The 21,088-nt window shown below is 40.8% G+C and overlaps 2 protein-coding genes across 6 annotated transcripts in view; one reads left to right on the forward strand and one right to left on the reverse strand.

The window, feature by feature from the left end:
* LYRM4 (LYR motif containing 4) overlaps nt 1–8,973 on the reverse strand; it is a 169,609-nt gene extending 160,636 nt beyond the window's left edge. For all 3 annotated transcript variants that reach the window (XR_012655317.1, XM_075062833.1, XM_032805821.2), the window contains exon 1: nt 8,628–8,973. Coding sequence is in view for 2 of the 3 variants with exons in the window: in XM_075062833.1 (XP_074918934.1) it covers nt 8,628–8,713 (86 nt within the window). In the remaining variant the exon portion in view is untranslated. The remainder of the gene's footprint in view (nt 1–8,627) is intronic.
* Nucleotides 8,974–11,275: 2,302 nt separating this feature from the next.
* Nucleotides 11,276–21,088, forward strand: part of FARS2 (phenylalanyl-tRNA synthetase 2, mitochondrial) — a 407,483-nt gene continuing 397,670 nt past the window's right edge. For 2 of the 3 annotated variants that reach the window (XM_075062831.1, XM_075062829.1), the window contains exons 1-3: nt 11,276–11,364; nt 14,492–14,636; nt 18,807–18,943. Coding sequence is in view for 2 of the 3 variants with exons in the window: in XM_075062829.1 (XP_074918930.1) it covers nt 18,938–18,943 (6 nt within the window). In the remaining variant the exon portion in view is untranslated. The remainder of the gene's footprint in view (nt 11,365–14,491; nt 14,637–18,806; nt 18,944–21,088) is intronic. The other variant, XM_075062830.1, reaches the window with a different exon arrangement.

Below are 21,088 nucleotides of genomic sequence, written 5' to 3' on the forward strand. Positions count from 1 at the left end.
CACCCTTACGTCTGCACTGCTGCCTTCAGAGCTAGGTGGCTGGACAGTGGCAGCTACTGAGGGCCCAACTCCACAGGTAGAAGCGCACAAGTAAGGGTGGCAATACCATACCATACCATCCTTACTTATACACTGTTGCTGGCAGCAGCTCTGCCTTCAGAGCTGGGGTCCTGACCAGCAACTGGCACTCTCCAGCTGCCCAGCTCCGAAGGCAGCACCACTGCCAGCTGCAGCATAGAAGTAAGGGTAGCAATACTGCACCCCTCCTACAATTATCTTGCGAACCCCCTGTAACACATGGCCAGAAAAGGTTAAACTTTCTGCAAAATAAATTACTCAAATTGAACCCTTAAAGACATGTGAGGAGATAATGTTTGTGTTTTTGTATATTTACATATATATGGGTAATGGTCAACAATGTAATCAACAGTCCCTGTCTATGCTGTATTCTAATAATTCAGAGATCAAAAGAACATCCTAGCATTTAAATGAATTGTAAACATAGGATCTCTCTGTATGAGGATGGGTAAAAATCAATGATTAATTTTATTTAAATTGGATTTTTTTGATAAAATGCTTTTTGAGGAAAAAATCTATCTAAAGATAGTTTTAATTAAGATACATTATAGTTTAAAGATATCTCATCATGGAATAGGGATTATAAATTCTAATTCTATAGTATGAGAATATATTCATGTAATGTTCCAGAAAAGTTTTGTAAATGAGTTCCAATAGTTCATGGATTAGGAACTCAATCTTATGGGGTTTCAGGGGCTTCTATATAGATTATTCAGGTTAATCTTTCTATCTAGCCAATTGGACTCAGTGCTAAGTCGAGAAGATACCTTCAGAGATGCTTAGTTTTGCAGTTCTCAAAACATGGGTTTGTGTCTCCAGAGATAACATGCTTGTTAACAGCAAAAATGTTTTAAAATAAATAAATATATAGGGGTAAGAAATAACAGACCTCAATCCTACTGTCCCTCTGTAAATTTGTGTACACTGAGTCAGTCCCTTGCCTCTCTCTAAAGGTGCAAAGTTTCAAAAAGTTCAATGAATAGATGATTGTTGGGGGCAGAATAGATCTGGACAAGGAGAAGTCTGGAGACAAATGTGAGAAGGAAGGGACAGGCAGTAGAACCAAAAGTGAAACTGTTTGAGCAGCATATTCCAGAAGTCTTGAGGTCTTTCTGAGTGTAGCCCTCACTGATTTGAGATCTACCATACCATTCTCTCACTAAAAGGGAAAACCTATAATGGCAGCAGGCCATAAGAGAGACCCAGTTTGGGTCTCATCTATCTCTGAGTTATGAAGAATATGTATTAAGTTTATAACAACCAACAAGAATGCACTTTTATGTAGAAATCCATAATTAAATCCAGTCTTCCTGACTAGTGATTTAATTTAAATCAAATCCACTCTGCTTTATATTCATCTCTCTTTGAAATGTATAGCAAATCATCAGTGAATGGTGGAGGAACAGGCAATTGTTTTATGTTAATTCGTACAGTTAAGTACTGGTGATGGACCCACTTCAAAGATACCCTGATTACCTATTGTTTCCCAAGAGACTCCAACTGGTCAAGGAAGACCTGAAATTGTATAAAAGATCCTGATCCTTTTTATCTCAGATCTGCCTGAGGTTTCATGCAGGGGAAGCCTAAGCCACAATGACTGAGATTCCAGTTCTGACTGGACCACTCTGAAATATAAACATTGTACTATAATCTATGGACTATTTCTGAAAGAACTCTTTGCAACTACAAAGCTCACCATCTCTGCTATGAATCTGAACCTCAAGAACTGAACTCACATCTGTATGTATACTGATATTTTAACCATAACCTCTCTCGCTTTTTAATAAATTTTAGTTTAGTTAATAAGAATTGGCTGTATACATGTATTTGGATAAGATCTGGAACATTCATTAACCTGAGAAGTAATGTGTCTGATCCTTTGGGATTGCTAGAACCTTTTCTTTTATATAATGAAATAAGACTTTCAGAAATCTTCATCATATTTGACTTGGGTACTTGGATGGAGGCCTGAGGCTGGGTTACTTCAAGGGAACTGTGCTGTTGGCTTCTGGGCAACAAGTGAACTAATAAAGAAGCTGTTTTATGCTGTCTTGGTAAATCAAAGTATTTAAAATATCCACCAGCTTTGGAGAAGCAAGAGGAAGACCTAGGATACAGTATGCCTGTTACTCATTGAGGGGAGAAAGACAATAGCAGAAATGGCAGAGGTGCTTAATGACTTCCTTGTTTCAGTTTACACCAAGAAGGTTGGTGGCAATTGGACCTCTAACACAGTGAATGCCAGTGAAAATGAGGTAGGATCAGAGTCTAAAATAGGGAAAGAACAAGAATTATTTAGACAAGTAAGATGTCTTCAAATTACCAGGGCCTGATGAAATGCATCCTAGAATATTCAAGGAGCTGACTGAGGAGATATCTGAGCTATTAGCAATTATCTTTGAAAAGTCATGGAAGACGGGAGACATTCCAGAAGACTGGAAAAGGGCAAATATAGTGCCCATCTATAAAAAGGGAAATAAAAACAACCCAGGAAACTACAGACCAGTGAGTTTAACTTCTGTACCCAGAAAGATAATGGAGCAAATAATTAAGCAAACAATTTACAAACACCTAGAAGATAATAAGGTGATAAATAACAGTCAGCACAGATTTGTCAAGAACAAATTGTGTCAAACCAACCTGATAGCTTTCTTTGACAGGGTAAAGAGCCTTGTGGATAGGGGGGAAGCGGCAGATGTGGTATATCTTGACTTTAGTAAGGCTTTTGATACTGTCTCCAATGATTGTCTCATAAACAAACTAGGGAAATACAACCTAAATGGAGCTACTATAAGGTGGGCGCATAACTTCTTGGAAAATCATTCCCAGAGAGTAGTTATCAGTGGTTCACAGTCATGCTGGAAGGGCATAAAAAATGGGGTCCCTCAGGGATCGGTTCTGGGTCCGGTTCTCTTCAATATCTTCATCAATGACTTAGATAATGGTATAGAAAGTACACTTAGAAAGTTTGCAGACGATACCAAACTGGGAGGGTTTGCACGTGCTTTGGAAGAGAGGATTAAAATGATTTGGACAAACTGGAGAAATGGTCTGAAGTAAATAAGATGAAATTCAATAAGGACAAATGCAAAGTACTCCACTTAAGAAGGAACAATCAGTGGCAAACATACAAAATGGGAAATGACTGCCTAGGAAGGAGTACTGTGGAAAGGGATCTGGAGGTCATAGGGGATCACAAGCTAAAGATGAGTCCACAGTGTAATGCTGTTGCAAAAAAAAACAAACATCATTCTGGGATGTATTAGCAGGAGTATTGTAAGCAAGACACAAGAAGTAATTCTTCAACTCTGCTCCGTGCTGATTAGGCCTCAAATGGGGTATCGTGTCCAGTTCTGGGAGCCACATTTCAGGAAAAATGTGAACAAACTGGAGAAAGTCCAAAGAAGAGCAACAAAAACGATTAAAGGTCTAGAAAACATGACCTATGAGAGAAGACTGAAAAAACTGGGTTTGCTTAGTCTGGAGAAGAGAAGACTGAGAGGAGACATGATAATAGTTTTCAAGTACATGAAAGGTTGTTACAAGGAAGGAGAAAAATTGTTCTTCTTAACCTCTGAGGATAGGACAAGCAGCAATGGGCTTAAACTGCAGCAAGGGCGGTTTAGGTTGGGCATTAGGAAAAACTTCCTAACTGTCAGAGTGGTTAAGCACTGGAATAAATTGCCCAGGAAGGTTGTGGAATTTCCATCATTGGGGATTTTTAAGAGCAGGTTAGACATACACCTGTCAGGGATGGCCTAGATAATACTTAGTCCTGCCTTGAGTGCAGAGGACAGGACTAGATGACTTCTTGAAGTCCCTTCCAGTTCAATGATTATCTACCCCCTTCTTTGCAGTTTTCCCTAACTGAGTGATCTCAGCTGGGCCCCACTCAGACCCCAGTCATACACCCCAACTCCTCTATGGGTCAGGACCCCTATAATTGCACCACCATGAAATTTCAGATTTAAATAGCTGAAATCATGAAATTTATAATTTTTAAAATCCTATGACTGTGAAATTGACCAAAATGGACTGTGAATTTGGTAGTGCTCTATATATAACCAGGAATAAAGATATTGTAGTTCTTATTGTGGCTTACAGTTTTGTTGACACATGAAAAGAAACAGGGTCACTGTTTTATTAGATTCATGAGCTTGTGCACTGATATACACAAATTGATGGCCAGGCCACTTATCCAAATATCCAAGTCTTTCAGCCTAAATCCAAAGAAGAGAACAGGCACATGCACAGCTCTACACACCACCAGAATTTGCATTAGGCCTTTGGGCCACTAGAAATGGCCAACTGCTCAATTAAATTAGTGTCCATTGTTGGCTACTGGATTGAAAGCAGAATAAAAATATTACTAACTTCTCAGCACTTTTTTTCTGCACAGGTTGATGGATCATTGACATATTGTGCTCGTACCAGCTGTTTCAACACAGAATTGATGTCATCATTGAAACGAGACCCAGTGATACATTAGATACAAGCAACATTCCATGATCGACTCAAGAACATTAGCCTTATTCACAGGAGATCTGGCACTAGCTAATCAAAACTTACATTGGAGAAAGCTGAATGACAACTTCTACTTTCCAAATACAAGTCTCGCAACATCCTGGTGAAGTTGGTGAATATATCACCTTTAGAAATGGGTAAATTGAGGCACAAACAATTAAGTAATTTGCCCAAACTGGAATCAGTGGAAGATCCAGGAGTAGAAGCTGGAGATCTTGACTTCACTAACCCGCCACGTATCAGAAACCTAGAGAACACCCAGGTCAGAGGAAGTCCATAAACACAGTCTCAATTTAATCTCTTGATGTTATAAAATCATCCTTTTTAAAAAATAAAGAAGTTGAAGATTAGCAGATCAAATTTTGGTAAACTGATTGACAAGGCTGACCCACATAATGGAGAAAACCAAGATTTTCACCAGAGGGAGAATGATTTTCTCTTTCCTCTCACACTCTTGTTTAATCTAAGTCCCAGTTTTCCAATTTATCTTGAATGATATACCAGGTGTTCACCAAGAGGAGATATAATTGACTGATTCTAGATACTTAATTTATCCCCATTATTCATGTAGGGTCAGAAAGATTTACTACATATAAACAATGGATCAAGATATAGCTTGTGGCATTCTGTTTTTGCATTATCAGTTTTAGTCTACATCAAACTATGTTACAAAACAGAATAAAACCAAGGTATGTAGCACTTGTATCTAGCCAAGAGGGGAGAAAGTAAAAAGTAATTGTTAAAACATGCAAACGTATCAGGCACGGATGCCACAGATAGGAGCAAAGGGATAACACAAACACCAGGAGGATAGGCTGGAAGCACAAAGAAAGGAGGAGGAATGGGGAGGTGGAGATATTAAAAGAGATGCAAAATGTGACAACTTACTAATCTTTCAAAAAACAAAACAACACAAAAAGAACCAAAACAACTGGTAGTTTGCTTGGAGCAAACTCATAAATTTTAGAACATTCAACCAGAGGTAGATTATTGATTTAACCAAAATCAAACAGCATGGTACAAAAACATTTTTCTATAGCATGAAAAAAAAGATGATTAGTTATTTGAGAGAGTACAGAAGATTTTTTTTTAAATATAATCTGTATGATCAATTTATTAACACCACCCAATTCTATGTCTTAGTTGGCAGAATCTGATAGCCTCCTTGAGTAAGTGCATGTGGAAGGCTGTTTATTGTTTGTTTTTCACAATTTGGGGGTCACAATAAATCTTTATCTACTCTCAAATTCCCCACCAAAGACTACTTCCTTCCCTCATTTTCCCATCTACACTGGGCAGGAAAGGTGTGATCTTTTGTTTTATTTTTGGCATACATAAGAAAGCCCCTCAGCAAGATTAATTTTTAAAACATGTAAATCTGTAGGGAGCCCAGTACATAATTTGCAATATAAAAATAATAAATAATGATATCAGCTGATAATTTCTGTAAATGTTTACAAAGTAAACGGACACCTACCTCAAGTTAATGTAATAAACTATGAACAAGTTCCTCTTTCATGCCCCTCTGATCCTTCTGAACTTTGGGATGCAGGGCCCCAAAAATCTGTAAACAGCTTCTTTGGACTACTCTCTTTTTACTCTGGTCTTATGCCTGCAAACGGTCTCAGAGTGCAGCAATTTAACCCTTGGCACCTTCTAAAAAGGACCAGACTTTTAGGGGGAGAGCAGGAAGCACAATGTTTTCCTTTTATAAGATCTTTATGTTAATTAAGACATTTTTAGTTCTTCAGTGTTTTCCTGTTCCTCTGCAGGTAAGCCCTGATTCTCCAGATCTTGAATTTATCCAAATTTGAACTAAAATAAAAACTATATTTTATACTTGTTGCAAATGTTTGCTGAGACCTTTGTAATACTGATGTTTATTTTTTTATTTAAAACACAAGAAAAAACACCTATGCAACAAGATGTTATTTATCAAATAAAAACACATAGATGATTCCTACCAAGTGTATTGCTATTAGACACCTCAACATCACCTTCCACCTTCTGATTCTTTCCCTACCATCTTAAATCACACTTTATTCTTTAGACCACATGCATGTGTAATAGAGCAGACTAGCAGACATGAAATTACTTACTATTTACTAAATTCTCACCTGCTATTAAAACATTGTCCACACATCTGGGCTTCAGAGCACCCTACAGTTTTTATTGCCAGACTCTGGAAATGATCCTGTGCATTATTATTCTAAAGCTTATCAGTAGTGAGGTCAGTAATGCTGAAACTAATATTACCCTTCACAGTGATGGCAGCAAAATAACTGTTGGGATTGGAAGAAGGAACTGTGGTATCGGGAGACCAAGTACACAATATGTTTATGAAAACATTTACATTGCCATCCATAAATAGGCAAGACAGAAGTAATAAAAAAATCTTCAACTCCATGTCTGACTCTAAATGTAAATATTTCAGAAAAAAATGAAGACTGTAAAATAGGGAGACAGTAGCAGATGATTCATACTCAATGCATAGACTCATAAGCAACAGTATATGTTCTTAAAAAATCCTCCCACTACATTCATGAAACAGTGAGTTTAACTTTTAGCATTTTCCCCTTCAGAATAAATGTCATTCCTTATGAAGTTTGTGCTAAGATACCACAACACCACATTATGTGAGCCCTAAAGATGCTGTAGAACTGTTTATCTTAGAACAGAAGAGACTACCAACATATTCATCCTCATTACCAGCTCATATACTTCATTGATGGGTGTCTTGTAAAAAAAAAAAAAAAAAACAAACCACCACCCCAACAGGTAGAATTGTTTTCTTGCTTCCAGATGGTCTGCAGGGAAGTGCTAGTGTTTGCATATTGCGAGAAGTTGCCATTACTTTTAGTGTTTTCAAATTCATAAATATAGCAAAAATTGTATTTAGATAATATTTCCCATTTTACAGTATTTAGAGACAGACTGGGGGAGGGAGCTCAGTGGTTTGAGCACTGGCCTGCTAAACCCAGGGTTGTGAGCTGAATCCTTGAGGGGGCCACTTAAGGATCTGGGGAAAAATCAGTACTTGGTCCTGCAAGTGAAGGCAGAGGGCTGGACTCGATGACCTTTCAAGGCCCCTTCCAGTTCTAGGAGATAGGTATATCTCCAATCATTATTATAAGACATTTCACTGAAGAAAGGGAAAGATTTCATCTCTTTGTGAAAACTTCCAAGAATCCAATATAAGTGCACATCTTATCATAATTTCTATGCTTTAAAATGGTTAATATAAGGGAGATACATGAAAGTAAGAAGGACCACAATTGGAAGTCTTATCTAAAATAAAGCAACTCCAATGAGCTTCATATCATCATTGCTATATAGTCTTATCAGTACTACTGAGGAGCAACCCTATGTATTTAGTAAGTGAACTGGATAACTATAAGCAATATCAGGCATACAGCTAGCCAGTTGTGCACTAGTAATCTAGACATGCCCCCTTGGTGGAATGTCAGCGTCGGAGGGACCTGCCGTGAAGCCTTCCCATAAACCCCATTGCTTGGGCGGGGGGACAGCCACATGTCAAGCACCTGGGGCACAAAAAAAGTGGCTCCAAGGATGGAACCCGAATCTGTGTGCCCTTCCTCTGAGGAATACAGGGAGCTCAGATGTGTGTGAGAGACCCTAGCCTCTGCTCCCATCCAGTGCAAGGCTAAGGCTCCCCCTGGAATAAGAGGGGTTGAGTTCGGACCCGGTTGTGCTCCCCACACCCAGTAAAATTAAGTGGACCTACAGGAAAAACTGGTTTATCCCACCCTAGTGCAGGAGGCCCGAGGAAGAGAGCCTGGCCTGTACCACCCAAGTAAAACACACGGATGGAGGGGAAGCGGGAATTGACCTGTACCCCCCTTCCCCGGGCCCTAGAACCTGAGCTGTGCCCCCCGCCACGGAACACAGATCGGGGGGCTAAGACAGAACCTGGCCTGGGGCCCCTCCAAAACGCGGGGACCTGGAGGGACCGCGGCCTCCCCCAGCAGGTTCCCGGCCACGTGTCCCCCCCGGCCGGGCCTCACCTGTAGCCGTAGGCAGTGAAGCGCTGGCTCTCCCGCAGCATGGCCCGGTACAGCCGCAGCACCTGGGCCCGGCTGGACGCTGCCATGTTGCTGGAACAATTGGGTCCTCCCGCGAAGGCCCCTTCGCCCTCCTGCCCGCGCAGGAGCCTGAGCTCAGTGCGGCCTCCTCAACCCGGGCGGGGACGCGGGGAGCTCGGGTCGGGGCGGAGACCGGGGTCCACACCTGCCAGGCTCCGGCTCCGCCGCTCGGCACCCAGCGCCTCGGTTCCGGTCGGCGGCCTCCGCTCGCGGCTTGTCAGGCGGGGCTCGGGCAGCTACCGCGGCGAGCCCGTGGGGCGAGAGAGCCGAGCGGGACGGTGAGTGGCGACTGGGGACCCCCACGTGAGGATACGGTGCGGGCGGGGGGAGCCGCTGCAGGGGTAGCGGCGCTTCCCAGAGTCGCTGCCGCCGCGTGGTTCCCCCGTGTGCAGCCCCTGCCTCTAGCGGGCAGCCTCCCGGCCACGGAGATGGGCGTTCACAGCCTCCCCTGGGGGGCTGCTCTGGGCCGGAGACGTCCCCCATCTGCCACCCCAGCCCGCGTTATGAATATTACTCTGTTCCTGTTTGATTTATTTAGGGACTAAGAGTATTCGCCCCAGGTTGCACAGTGAAGTGCTCAGAAGAAAGACCCTTCACTCTGCCCCCTGCCTCTCAGAGCGTTAAAGTGGGTGGAAGCTGTGTTGTGTTTGAGGATACAGACTAACAGGGCTACCCTTCTGGTACTTCTGTTAAGTGAAAAATTTTCTGATTGATAGCGTATTCTCTCCCCCCGGCCCCCGCTTCCCCTAGCAGACCTATTCAGGAAAAAAGACTGGTCACCTCTTTGACCTTTTTTTTTTCCCCCAGGCAATATGATGATTTTATCTATTTTATAAATTATAGCTGCTGTCGAAATTGTGTTTCAAGGTGCTGCCTAACATTTTGATTGCTAAAAGTTCAATGACTATTTTGAACAAGATTTTGGCTAAAAATATGTTTTGGTTTTTGAAAAAGACTCAAAGTTTCATGGAAAACTGGTTCCTGCAAAATGGAAGATTTCAAAATATCACATAAAATCTTTTCCATTTTTCAACCAGCTCTACAATCTCCATTGTTCACTTCCTGTTTCTGTTAAAGCAATGTAACATAGTGTTTGCTAAGTTCTTAGAAACCAGAACTCTCTGTCCCGTGCACATTATTAATCTGCAAACAAAATATTGAAAAGAGAGACTTTACTCTGCACATCTTTGGAGTCCTAAAACACTCTATTTTTGTGCTTTTACTGCTTATTTACTAATGTGCATCAGTTTTATTTTGCTGTAACTCTAGTGATACTACTGTTGATTTGTTCTGGTGGGAGACCACAATCAAGCCCACAGGCCTTGTCAATAGTGAGGAAACTTTCCTTAAAAATTAAGCCAGTTTTAAATTTGGTTCAGCAAGAGTCCAACTGCAAACCTGATTGCAGGATTGGGGCAATCTTGCAACATTTATACATACATGTAAATGTTTGCAGGATTGACTCCTTACCCATAAGGGTTAGGGGAGGGATAGCTCAGTGGTTTGAACATTGGCCTGCTAAACCCAGGGTTGTGAGTGCAGTCCTTGAGGGGGCCAGTTAGGGATTGGTCCTGCTTTGAGCAGGGGGTTAGACTAAATGATCTCCTGAGGTCCCTTCCAACCCCAATAATCTATGATTCTATGATAATTATTTGTAAATTCCCTCACTTAGATCCCAATCCTGCACTGAGAATCAGGCAGGCTGACCCCTGTGCTCACCTGGCACTCCACTGACCATAGGTGCTGAAACTAGGGGTACATGCGTGTTGCCAGTGGTTTCCATCATATACAGGGTTTACAGTTTGGATCAATGGCACTCAGCAGCTCCACTATACAAATGTTTCCAGCACCTTTGCAGCTAACCTCAACAGGAGTCTCTCTCTTTGGTTCTCAGTGCAGAATCAGTGTCTTTAAATGGCTTGTGATAGACTTCTGTCACATATTTTAAGGATACTTCTTAACCAAAACACAGTGTCCTGCATTTGGAAAGTTGAACCTAATTAGACTTTTAGAATTGTTAAAGTTAAACACATGTCCTAAGGGAGTGGCTCTCAACCTTTCTGTACCCCTTTCAGGAATCTGATTTGCCTTGGGTACCCCCCATATTTCACCTCACTTAAAAAGTACTTGCTTACAAAATCAAAAATAAAAATACAAAAGTGTCACAGTACCCTGTTACTGAAAAATTGCTTACTTTTTCATTGTTACCATATAATTATAAAATAAATCAGTTGAAATATACTGTACTCACATTTCAGTGTATAGTATATAGAGCAGTATAAACAAGTCATTGTTGGTATGAAATTTTAATTTGTACTGACTTCACTAGTGCTTTTTATGTATCCTGTCGTAAAACTAGGCAAATATCTAGATGAATTGATGTATCCTCCGGAAGACCTCTGCTTACCCCCGGGGTACACACATCCCCAGCTGAGAACTACTGTCCTAAGGCTCCAGTGCTGCAAACACTTGCACACCAGAATAACTATGAAAATAAGTAGCCCTGTTGAATTTAATAGGACTGCTGTCATGCATAAAATTTCTTGTGTTTTTAATTGGTTGCAGACTTGAGTCCTTAAGAGACAAACCCTGAAAAAAGGCAGGGGAAAGGGTGTAACATTCAAACCACATGGACAGAGTGTTGGCAGCTAGAAGTCAGGTTAGTTCTTTGTATTATAAACCCTTAAGGGGCTCTTTGGGTTGAAGTTGGGTCAAGGAAGGGATTATTGAAGTGGAAGTTGAGAAAGCAATGTGAGAGGGAGAGGCTGGGCAGTTGAAAGGTTGATAGGAGATAGGCAGGATGGTCCTGGAGTCAATAACTAATATCAGTCCAATATTACTTGTACTTCTTTGAACTGCTCCCAATATCAATCATAAAGGCCTGTGGCTGATTCAGACAATGTTGCCAAACCTACAGTCCCAGGAAGGCTCCACATTGTAGGAACACCACAGATTATGGGCATATTTGGTCATATCTCGCCTAATCAATTTGCTGTTATTGCAGGGCCCTTTGGGCATTGCTGGCACCTTGGTCTCTCTCCTGTTGTCCATTTATTGCACACAGTTTAGTTTCATGAGGACCTAAATGCTTCGGTCTAACCAAAGCTGCACATCCTGGGAACCTTGAATAGAATAGAGGTTATTTTGCTGCTGTATCTGGCAGCGTGTGACCCCTGCTGGAATACTGTGTCCATTTCTGGTGCCCACAATTCAAGGTTATTGAAAAATTGGAGAGGGTTCAGAAAAGAGCCACAAGAATATTAAACGGTTAGAAAACATGCCTTTATGTCAAAGAGCACAATCTATTTAGCAGGTTTCAGAGTAGCAGCTGTGTTAGTCTGTATCTGCAAAAAGAACAGGAGTACTTGTGGCACCTTAGAGACTAACATTTATTTCAGTATGAGCTTTCTTGAGCTATAGCTCACTTCTTCGGATGCATAGAATGGAACACACAGACAGAAGATATTTATACTGTGACAAAGTTCCTCCTCTACCTTGGTGGGTCCTGTGCTTATTGGCAGATTTGTTCACCTCAGTGATCTTCCCCTTTTGTGGAACCCACAGTCTGGGTCATCTCCTCCTGTGTCTGATCAGGAGTTGGGAGGTTTGGGGGGAACCCAGGTCCACCCTCTACTTACTCCAGGTTCCAGCCGAGGGCTCTGTGATCGCAGCTTGTCTATAGTGCCTCCTTGTAACAGCTGCATGACACATACAACTCCTATACTACTTCCTATGGCCTCCTCCAAACACCTTCCTTTATCTCACCACAGGACCTTCTTCCTGGTTGTCTGATAACACTTGTCTCCTCATCTCCAGCAGGTACACTCTCCTCGCTCTCAGCTCCTTGCCTTTTTACTCCCAGTTCCTCACACACACTCTTTCTCCTCTGGCTCTCCCTGCCTGACTGAAAGTGAGGCTCCTTTATAAAAACCAGGTGCCCTGATTAGCCTGCTTTATTGCTGCAGGTGTTATAATTAAAGTAGCTAGCTCTACTTGCCCTTCTAGAAAGATCTTAATTGCTCACAGGTGCCCTTGATTAACCTGGAGGCAACTGCGATTGGTTACCGAGGGTACTAGGGATTTGTTTAGGCCTGTGGCTAACATACTATTTCTCAGTACTTTACTGTAGCCATCTTGGCCTTAGCCCCATCACAATACATAAAGAAACATGAAAAGGTGAAAAATACGCAATACCAACAGGAGAATCTAATCAAATTGAGATGAAGCTATCATCACAGGAGAAAAAATAATATCTAAATGTGTTATGCCATCAGTCCAGCAATGCCCTCTGCCCATGTACAATGGCAATCCGGACAGTCTCTATGCAAAAAGAATAAAATGGACACAAATCTGACATCACGAATCATAACTTCAAAAACAATGGGAGAACACTTCAACCCGTCTAACCAACTCAGTGCCAGACTTGAAGGTGGCAATTTTGCAACAAAAAAACTTCAAAAACAGACTCCAAAGAGAGACTGTTGAACTCAAATTAATATGCAAATTAGATACAATTAACTCAGGCTTAAACAGAGACTGGGAATGGTTGGGTCATTATGCTAATTGAATCTATTTACCTATGTTAAGATCTCACACCTTCTATGGGTCATCTTAATTATCTCTTCCTGTTGGTATGCGTATTTCCACCTTTTCATGTTCTCTGTATGTATAAATATATCCTGTCTGTGTGTTCCATTCTGTGCATCCAAAGAAGTGAGCTGTAGCTCACTAAAGCTCATGCTGAAATAAATGTTAATCTATTTAGCTTAACTAAGAAAATGTTAAGGAATAAGTTGATTACAGCCTGTAAGTATCTACACAGGGAACAAATAATTAATAATGGGCTCTTCAGTCTATCAGAGAAAGATATAACATGATCAAATGGCTGAAAGTTGAAATCAGGCAATTTCAGACTGAAAATAAGGTGTACATTTTTGGCAGTGAGGGTAATTAACCATTGGGAAATTTACCATGGGTCCTAGTGGATTCTCTATCACGGACAACTTTTAAATCACAATTGGATGTTTTTCTAATCTGTATGTTCTAATAATTATTTTGCGGAAGTTCTATGGCCTGTGTGGTACAGGTCAGACTAGATGATCACAATGGTCTCTTCAGGCCTTGAAATCTATGCATTCTTTGGGCTTAAGATGGGGATAGTTGGGTGAAATGTAATGGCCTGTGATGTGCAGGAGGTCAGAGTAGATGATTGGATGATCCCTTCTGGCCTTAGCCTCCATGAATCTATTAATTTATGATAATGTGTGTTTTTAATTCCAACAGCTACATTTCTGATCCAGATTACAGTGTGTTTATAAAATAATGCTTTGTGTGTAAATAATACAGATAAATACCACAATATTGATGAGAGAATAATCTCTCTGTGTGTATACTTTATACGCTACACACACACAAATTGTTTTATTTTGGCTATCCTTTGGGTCTTGTGAAAAGCAAGCAAGCAATTTAAAATAAATTTCAATTTTGTTTAATTACAGATAGCACCTTCTCAAACATTCTTCATTAAAAACAAAATTAAAATTGTTCTAAGAAACTTTAAATTGTTCTACAGAAATGCAATTACCTGAACTTTCATGGCCAGCACCATACTCCTTGGGGCTTGCTTGGTAGCTGTAGGTCACAGAATGAGGCATTATAGGCTGGCTGTATGAATTAAGGGAATATGAATAGAAGAAATTAAGGGTTTTTATTGTCTCTGTGCCGTATACGTCTCTTTGGGGACACTAAACACATATTAAAGTGGAATTTTCCTTTTTTATTTGCAGATTCTTTAACATTCTTCCTAAAATTCTCAGAGATAACCACACTTTTTGTTTGTTCATTCATATATTTAAGGGATTGTAAAAAAAAACAACCTGCAGTCTTCATTTAGCCAGTAAAATCTAGTTTGGAAGGCTTGGAAAAGCTTAGGTAAGTAAAAGTAGATTTACAGGCTAGTGTAGTGATGACTCCATCTCAATTTAGTTTCCTTTCAGTCATTGGAACTAGAGCATTGGTCACTAAGCTGTGGGTGTGCCCCCCCACGGGGGTACAGAGGAACATTTTGGGGGGTGCAAGGAGGGAACATCACCTAGCCCAGCTCCACTCTACCCGGAGCTCAGCCCTAGCTGCAGCTCTGCTCTGTCCTCTCCTCCAGCTCCACCCCCCTTCCTTCTCCACCCCCATGCGGGCTCTGCCTCTAGCCCCAGCTCCTCCCCCATGCTCAGTTCTCCCTCCAGCTCTGCCTTCAGCTCAAGCTCCTCTGCTGAGCCAACTGTGAAGTAAAGGGGAGGAGGGTGTGGACAGATTCCATTTTGGGTAGGAGGGGGTGAGCCAGGAAAAGTTTGGGCACCATTGTAGTAGAGGTTCTATTGTTCTTGTATTGATCTCCAAAATATGAAAGAATTATGAGGAAGAAGGCAAAATATATTAAAGCAAACCTTGTTTACAGGAACTCTGTCAGTTTGAAATCTAATCTAGTCATTAAATAAATTATTTTAAAATAATTTCAGGTACTACCTGTGCTCCTGAGTCCAACTGATACTTTTTGTGGTTTTACAACCACATGCCGTATTTTTAAAATGTTTTTCATTCTCCTGTTTCAGTATGAAAGCCACACATATATGCAAAACAAAAGACAAATCAGAAGAAAATGATACACAAAGTGCAGTCAACTGCAAAAGTAAATTAAACAAGGCGATTTTCCCCCCTTTTATTTTGGTTATAGTAATTGTAGATTGCTTGAATCAAGCAGTAGGAACAAAATTCAGACAGAAGTATGTGTTCTTTTTTTAAGTTGATGGTATTGTTGGATAGAGTGATTAATTTTATAGATTTGTTTTGCTTTTGCTTTTCTTGGAAGCAATGCACAAAAATAAGTGTTGCTTGTCTTCAACATATGGGTCCTGATTCTTATCTTACTCAGCTCACAGTTTTAAATGGGACCAGGACTGGTTCAGTTGTGTGTTTGTATAAACTGTGCTTTGCTTACTTACATGTTTATGTGCAAATATGGGGGAGAATTTAGTGGTGTGCATAAAATCTTAGCATAAAAAAACCTAGGCAGATTTCTAGGTTTTCTGAACATTGTTGGTTGATACCTTGATGGTGTTTATTGTTATATATTATTTAGACAGCAGTGTTTGCTGCTTGTGTTCAGATTTGGAAGAAAGAAACATGGCTGGCCCTCTCTCTGCCTTATATCTTAAGATAAATGAGCAGTTTGAGAATGATGTAATAACATAAGCATCTGGCATACTTGATAATATTCTAAATCTGTAGTAGCAGAAAAATGAATTTGAACAAAATACCTGCCGAGACTATAGAACTGTGTGAAATGGAGCAGCTGTTACATTCTCCAGGGCGTATTTGTAGCTTTGTCATATGCTGCCTAAATTATTCTTTTCGGTATATCATTTCAGCTTTATGACATGGCACTCAACACTTTGAGAGAGCATGTGCTTTCCTGTTATAATGTTATTCATGTTGATTATTTTTCTTTTGGGGTTGGAATGATAATTGATTGTCATGATATTATCATCTTTTTTAATTACTGTTTTTCAACTTCTAAAAACTTGATAACCTCTTTTCCCTCCTGCTGCTGCTCTGATTCTCCTTAATCTTAATCACTCTTGCTTCTTGATCGCAATGATAGACAGTTCCACTCAGAGTTAGGTTCTGCTCTTGTTTGGATTCTATACCATCCATTGAAAATTAGGAATGCAAATTAAGGCAGAATTTGGCTCTCAGCCAATATTATCATAGCTGATTATAATTAAAAAGGTGTTTTTCTGTTGCCCACATTGGGTAGGATTATTTCATCATAACAAATGCATGTTCTGAATAACTCTGTTTCTAAAGTTAGTAATTTCTTTATATCCCTGTAATTGCCTACAGAAACAGAACTGAACGGGGGTGGCTTTCAGAAGCACTTAAGTGACTTAGGAGCACCAGGACCTTTGAGCTTCAATAGTAGTTTTGATCCTAAATCACATAGGCACTTCTGAAAATTCCTCCCTAAATTTTTTACATTGGAAGAAATAACAAGAGAAAACTCTTCCGTCTCTCTGATCCCACAGGAGAAGTTCTAGTTATGTATGAATCCTATTGCAGGATGCTGATCACATATCAATACACTTCTTCCTGCTTGCCTTGTTTGGTTTTTTTTATTTTTTAATTGTTCAGTAATATGCTGGGTTAGACTTGTGGTCCATCTTGTTCAATTTACTGGCTCCAACAGTGGCCAGCTTCAGAGGAAAATGTGCGAAACCCCAAAGAAGTCAAACGTGGGAGAATCACCTCCCATGAAACCAACTATTTCAAAATCTCCTCCCTAAAACCTAATCTTCAGAAATGGGATTACAGCCTGAAGCATGAGGCTTTATATCCCTTTCAAAGTGCTGGCATTTGTCTATTGGAAGCTGTGAGCAGGGGCTTGAACTCCTAGCTTCCATGGCCCTGCCTCATACTCCTACCATGAAGCCACCATCACTGTCTCTTTTAAGTGAATATGTGCTGAAGATTGGGCCCTTAAAACCTTGCACAAAAGTAGGTTTTCCCATGGCACAGGCATTTCTGCAGGAAATTAACTAGGTCTTGATGTCTGTCAAGTGCTTTGCAATCCTTGAGTGAAAAGTGCTAGAGATGGTTTTGTGGTGAAAGGATTAGACTGGAACTCAGGACATCAGAAGATATAAATTAGCGTATTTGTAATCCTTAAGGATGCTCACTTTGTCGTAGTTATACCAAACCTGAGAGATACCACTAACCTTAATACTGGTATTGTTTCAGATATTTTTTGTGGACAGAAACTCTGCAAGCAGTGAGGGTATTTTCATTGCCTGGTCATTTGGCATAAGGAAATCTTGTTGACAAATTTAACTATAGAAATCGGAGATGGACTTGGCTTGTTCGGTGTTCTAGTCTGTCACTGCATCAATTCAGAACCATTTTCTATGTTATACTTTTTAGTGTTTTGTCCAGTCATAAATAACCTTCCCTTCCCTTGAGGAGAATATTCCCCTGTATAATAGATCTCACCGTTAGGGAATGTTTTCTCTCATTTAGCTAAACCTTCTCCTTTTCTAATTTAATCGCATTACCCCTAGTTATATCCTTCAGAGACAATCTATAAACGATTTCTCTCTCTCCTTGGTGATTTATGCTCTCATCATATTTTTCCACAGTTGTCATTCAGCCAAGCTAACATGTTTAACATGTTTCATTTTTCTTCCTATTTTAGCTGATGTTGAGATTTTAGCACAGAAAGCAAACTATAGTTCTGGAAAACAAGGAATGATACTTTTTTTCAGATTGACTGAATCTGAAGTTTGCTGTGGCTCAGAGTCACCACTTTATTCTTGGCTTACTCAGAATATCCGACCCAGGGGTTAAACACAAGTAGGATCAGAAATCTTTAAAAAATGCTGCCGTGATTGCAGTTTAAAAAAACCTCTTGCTATAAATTTCTTTTAAAAAAGCTTCACTTTTGCCATGGACATTACTCTGTGATATGTTTTTCTCCAGGCTTTTGTCCTGTTTGTTGGCATCCATTTCCTATAGCTGATGAGTTTCAGGGACCATATTTTCATGCTCTAGTCGATTCAGTGATTCTCTAGGCAGACCAGACAGTATTATGCCCACCTAAAATGAGAAAATCAAAAAGTGTGATACTTTTCTGTCATCTGACTCACAAGCAGTATCTGGGTTTCTCTCAGCTATTTGAAGCGTCTGGAAGTGGGGGTGGGGAAAGGATCAAAACTTAATTTTATTTAAAAAAAATCAGCAATATATTGTATTCCATACATTCAGGGAATTATAATAACAATAGACTTCCAGCAATAACTTATTTGCAGTCTTTCTGGAATCAGTATTCTTTCACTATTCTAAACAATATGACCTTTCATCGCTGCAATGCCTGTGGCCATGGAACCTGCAGAATCTACAGTCATGATATTAGTGGAAGACCTGCAATTTAGTAGAAATTCCTGAGGGTCTGGGAAGTCTCTCAGAAGCATAAGGATAGACAGATGTAGGTAATACTCTATATATTCACTATCACCTCAAAAAGGACGACTTTTTCTTTTCTTCTTCTCTCCCTAGACTTTTATCCGCAGAAGATACTGAGTTTGTGTCTCAAGCCTTCTGAAGGAAAGGCAAGATCAGAACCAGTAGGTTGACCAAAACTTACAGACAAAGAAAAGGAATTAGAACTGAGACGAGAACACCTCTTGATGCAAGTAAGTAGTTCACACAGAAATTGATCTTTCTACTACTCCCCTTTCTCAGCTATCAGCCATTTAGCATGAGTAATCTTGCCTTCAGGAACATACCTTCTCAGCTTCTTCTTTTAAAATAGAAAACTAAGTCTGTTTTCATATTTGGAGGGCCATGCTAGACTCCTGCCTTTAACCTTCGTATAACGTTAATGATTTCTTCATCCCTAATACTTTATCGAAGGAAGTAATGGGATTCAGGGTAGTGGAGGTACCAAGAAACTGGTAAGGAACAGATTCTGCCACTTTTATTCGTGTTAATTTACATCATTCTCATCAAATGGTTCCATTAAAACCAAAGGAACTACTTGATGAATAAGTGACTCCTCAACATGAGAGAGGATAGCAGAATCTGGTTCTAAGTCAGAGTTGGGCAAACTACGGCCCGGGGCCCACATCTAGCCCACGGGACTGTGCTGCCTGGCCCTCAAGCTCCTGGCCTGGGAGGCTAGCCTCTGACCCCTCCCCTGGTGTCCCCTCCCCCCCGCACCTCAGCTCTCTCACTCCGCCTCCGGCGAAATGCTCTGGGTGGCGTGCTGTGAGCTCCTGGGGCAGCGCAGCTGCAGAGCCCAGCCTGACCCAGTGCTCTGTGCTGTGTGGTGGCGGTGTCGGCAGCCTGGCCCAGCTCCATCCAGGCGGCTCAGCTGTAGCGCCGACAGCCACTGGTGATCCAGGCAGCGCGATAAGGGGGCAGGGAGCGGGGGGATTGGATAGAGGGCAGGGGAGTTTGGGGTGGTGGTCAGGGGGCGGGAGTGTGGATGGTGGTTGGGGGGGGGAAACGGGGTTGAATTGGGGCAGGGGTCCCCAGGGGGCAGTCAGGAAGGAGGGGAGTTGGATGGGATGGCAGGGGGCAGTCAGAGGCAGGGTTTCTGGGGGCAGTGAGGGAACGGGAAGAAGGGGTGGTGGTATGGGGCAGGGGATCTGAAAGGCCATCAGGAACGAGAGGAGGGGTTGAATGGGACAGGAGTCTCGGGGTGGGCAGATAAGAGCTGGAGGCAGGGCCACGACGCCCTCTCCTAACTGGCCCTCCATACAATTTATGAAACCCAATGCAGCCCTCAGGCCAAAAAGTTTTCTCGCCCCTGTTCTAAGTGATTGACTGACAAAGTGTAACAGATACAGCAGAATTTAATGTAGGATTCTCTAGGGAACAGTGGAGAGAATTGAGACTTACTGCTTCAGAAACATTGGGGTGTGGGGTATTTTTTTTCCCAAGTATGCTTCCAAGATCTGTCTTGACGTCAGTGTTTGGTATTATACTTCTTTTGTTTCTCCTTGCTTCCTAGAATTTTTCTTACCTACAACATATAATTTTTATGCATGTGATTTGCACACTTATTTCCCTTTTATTTCATTTGGAGATGCTGCTTTGTGATGGTCTATGTTTTTTAGTATACAAAATCAGATGCAAAGTGAAAATAACGAATTCAAGATTTTTTGTAAAATTTTAATCCATGTTTACAATAAAAATTATGTATTTCATTTTGAACTTTTTTTTTTATTTCTTGGGTCTGGAAGGGTATTTATAGTGCTTCCATCACTAAAGTTTCTAAGCACCATACTGTATAGCTTATTGCTCTTACTTTCATTGTAAAGCATATCGTTCTAGAAATGTTGGCATTCATTCACTTTTATTTTAATTTATTAATGGCTGTCAGTGGGCACTGAGCCATTACAAACATAAAAGAAGACAGAGTCCCTTCCTTGTGGAGTTCATGATCTGCATGCTGTATCTGTCCATCTGTAGATCTCAAAATAGGAGATGACCAGGAAATGGTCAAATATCTAATCTATATGGAAGTTATTTTAAATATGAGAAGCTACCTGTTTCTTACATTGGCACGTTAGCCTTGGTATCACGGAGGAAGTGCATTATGAACAGGGGGACGCTACTTGGTGAAAAAAGATTGGGTGGGAATTTCTATGTGTTTTTGCTGTTTGTGTTTACAGTATAGTTTATTCTCTTCCTTCCTCATCCAGTCCTTTTTTCAGTAAGGCCGGTGAAATCTAAACTCTCTCTCACTGTGGTATAGACATTTTATTCATTCATTTTCTTTTTTTAGTCAATTACTATAATATCGAAGCTATAATTAATGGAAAAATCCATTG

This window comes from Chelonoidis abingdonii, chromosome 2 (assembly GCF_003597395.2).
Source record: "Chelonoidis abingdonii isolate Lonesome George chromosome 2, CheloAbing_2.0, whole genome shotgun sequence".
NCBI lineage: Eukaryota > Metazoa > Chordata > Testudines > Testudinidae > Chelonoidis > Chelonoidis abingdonii.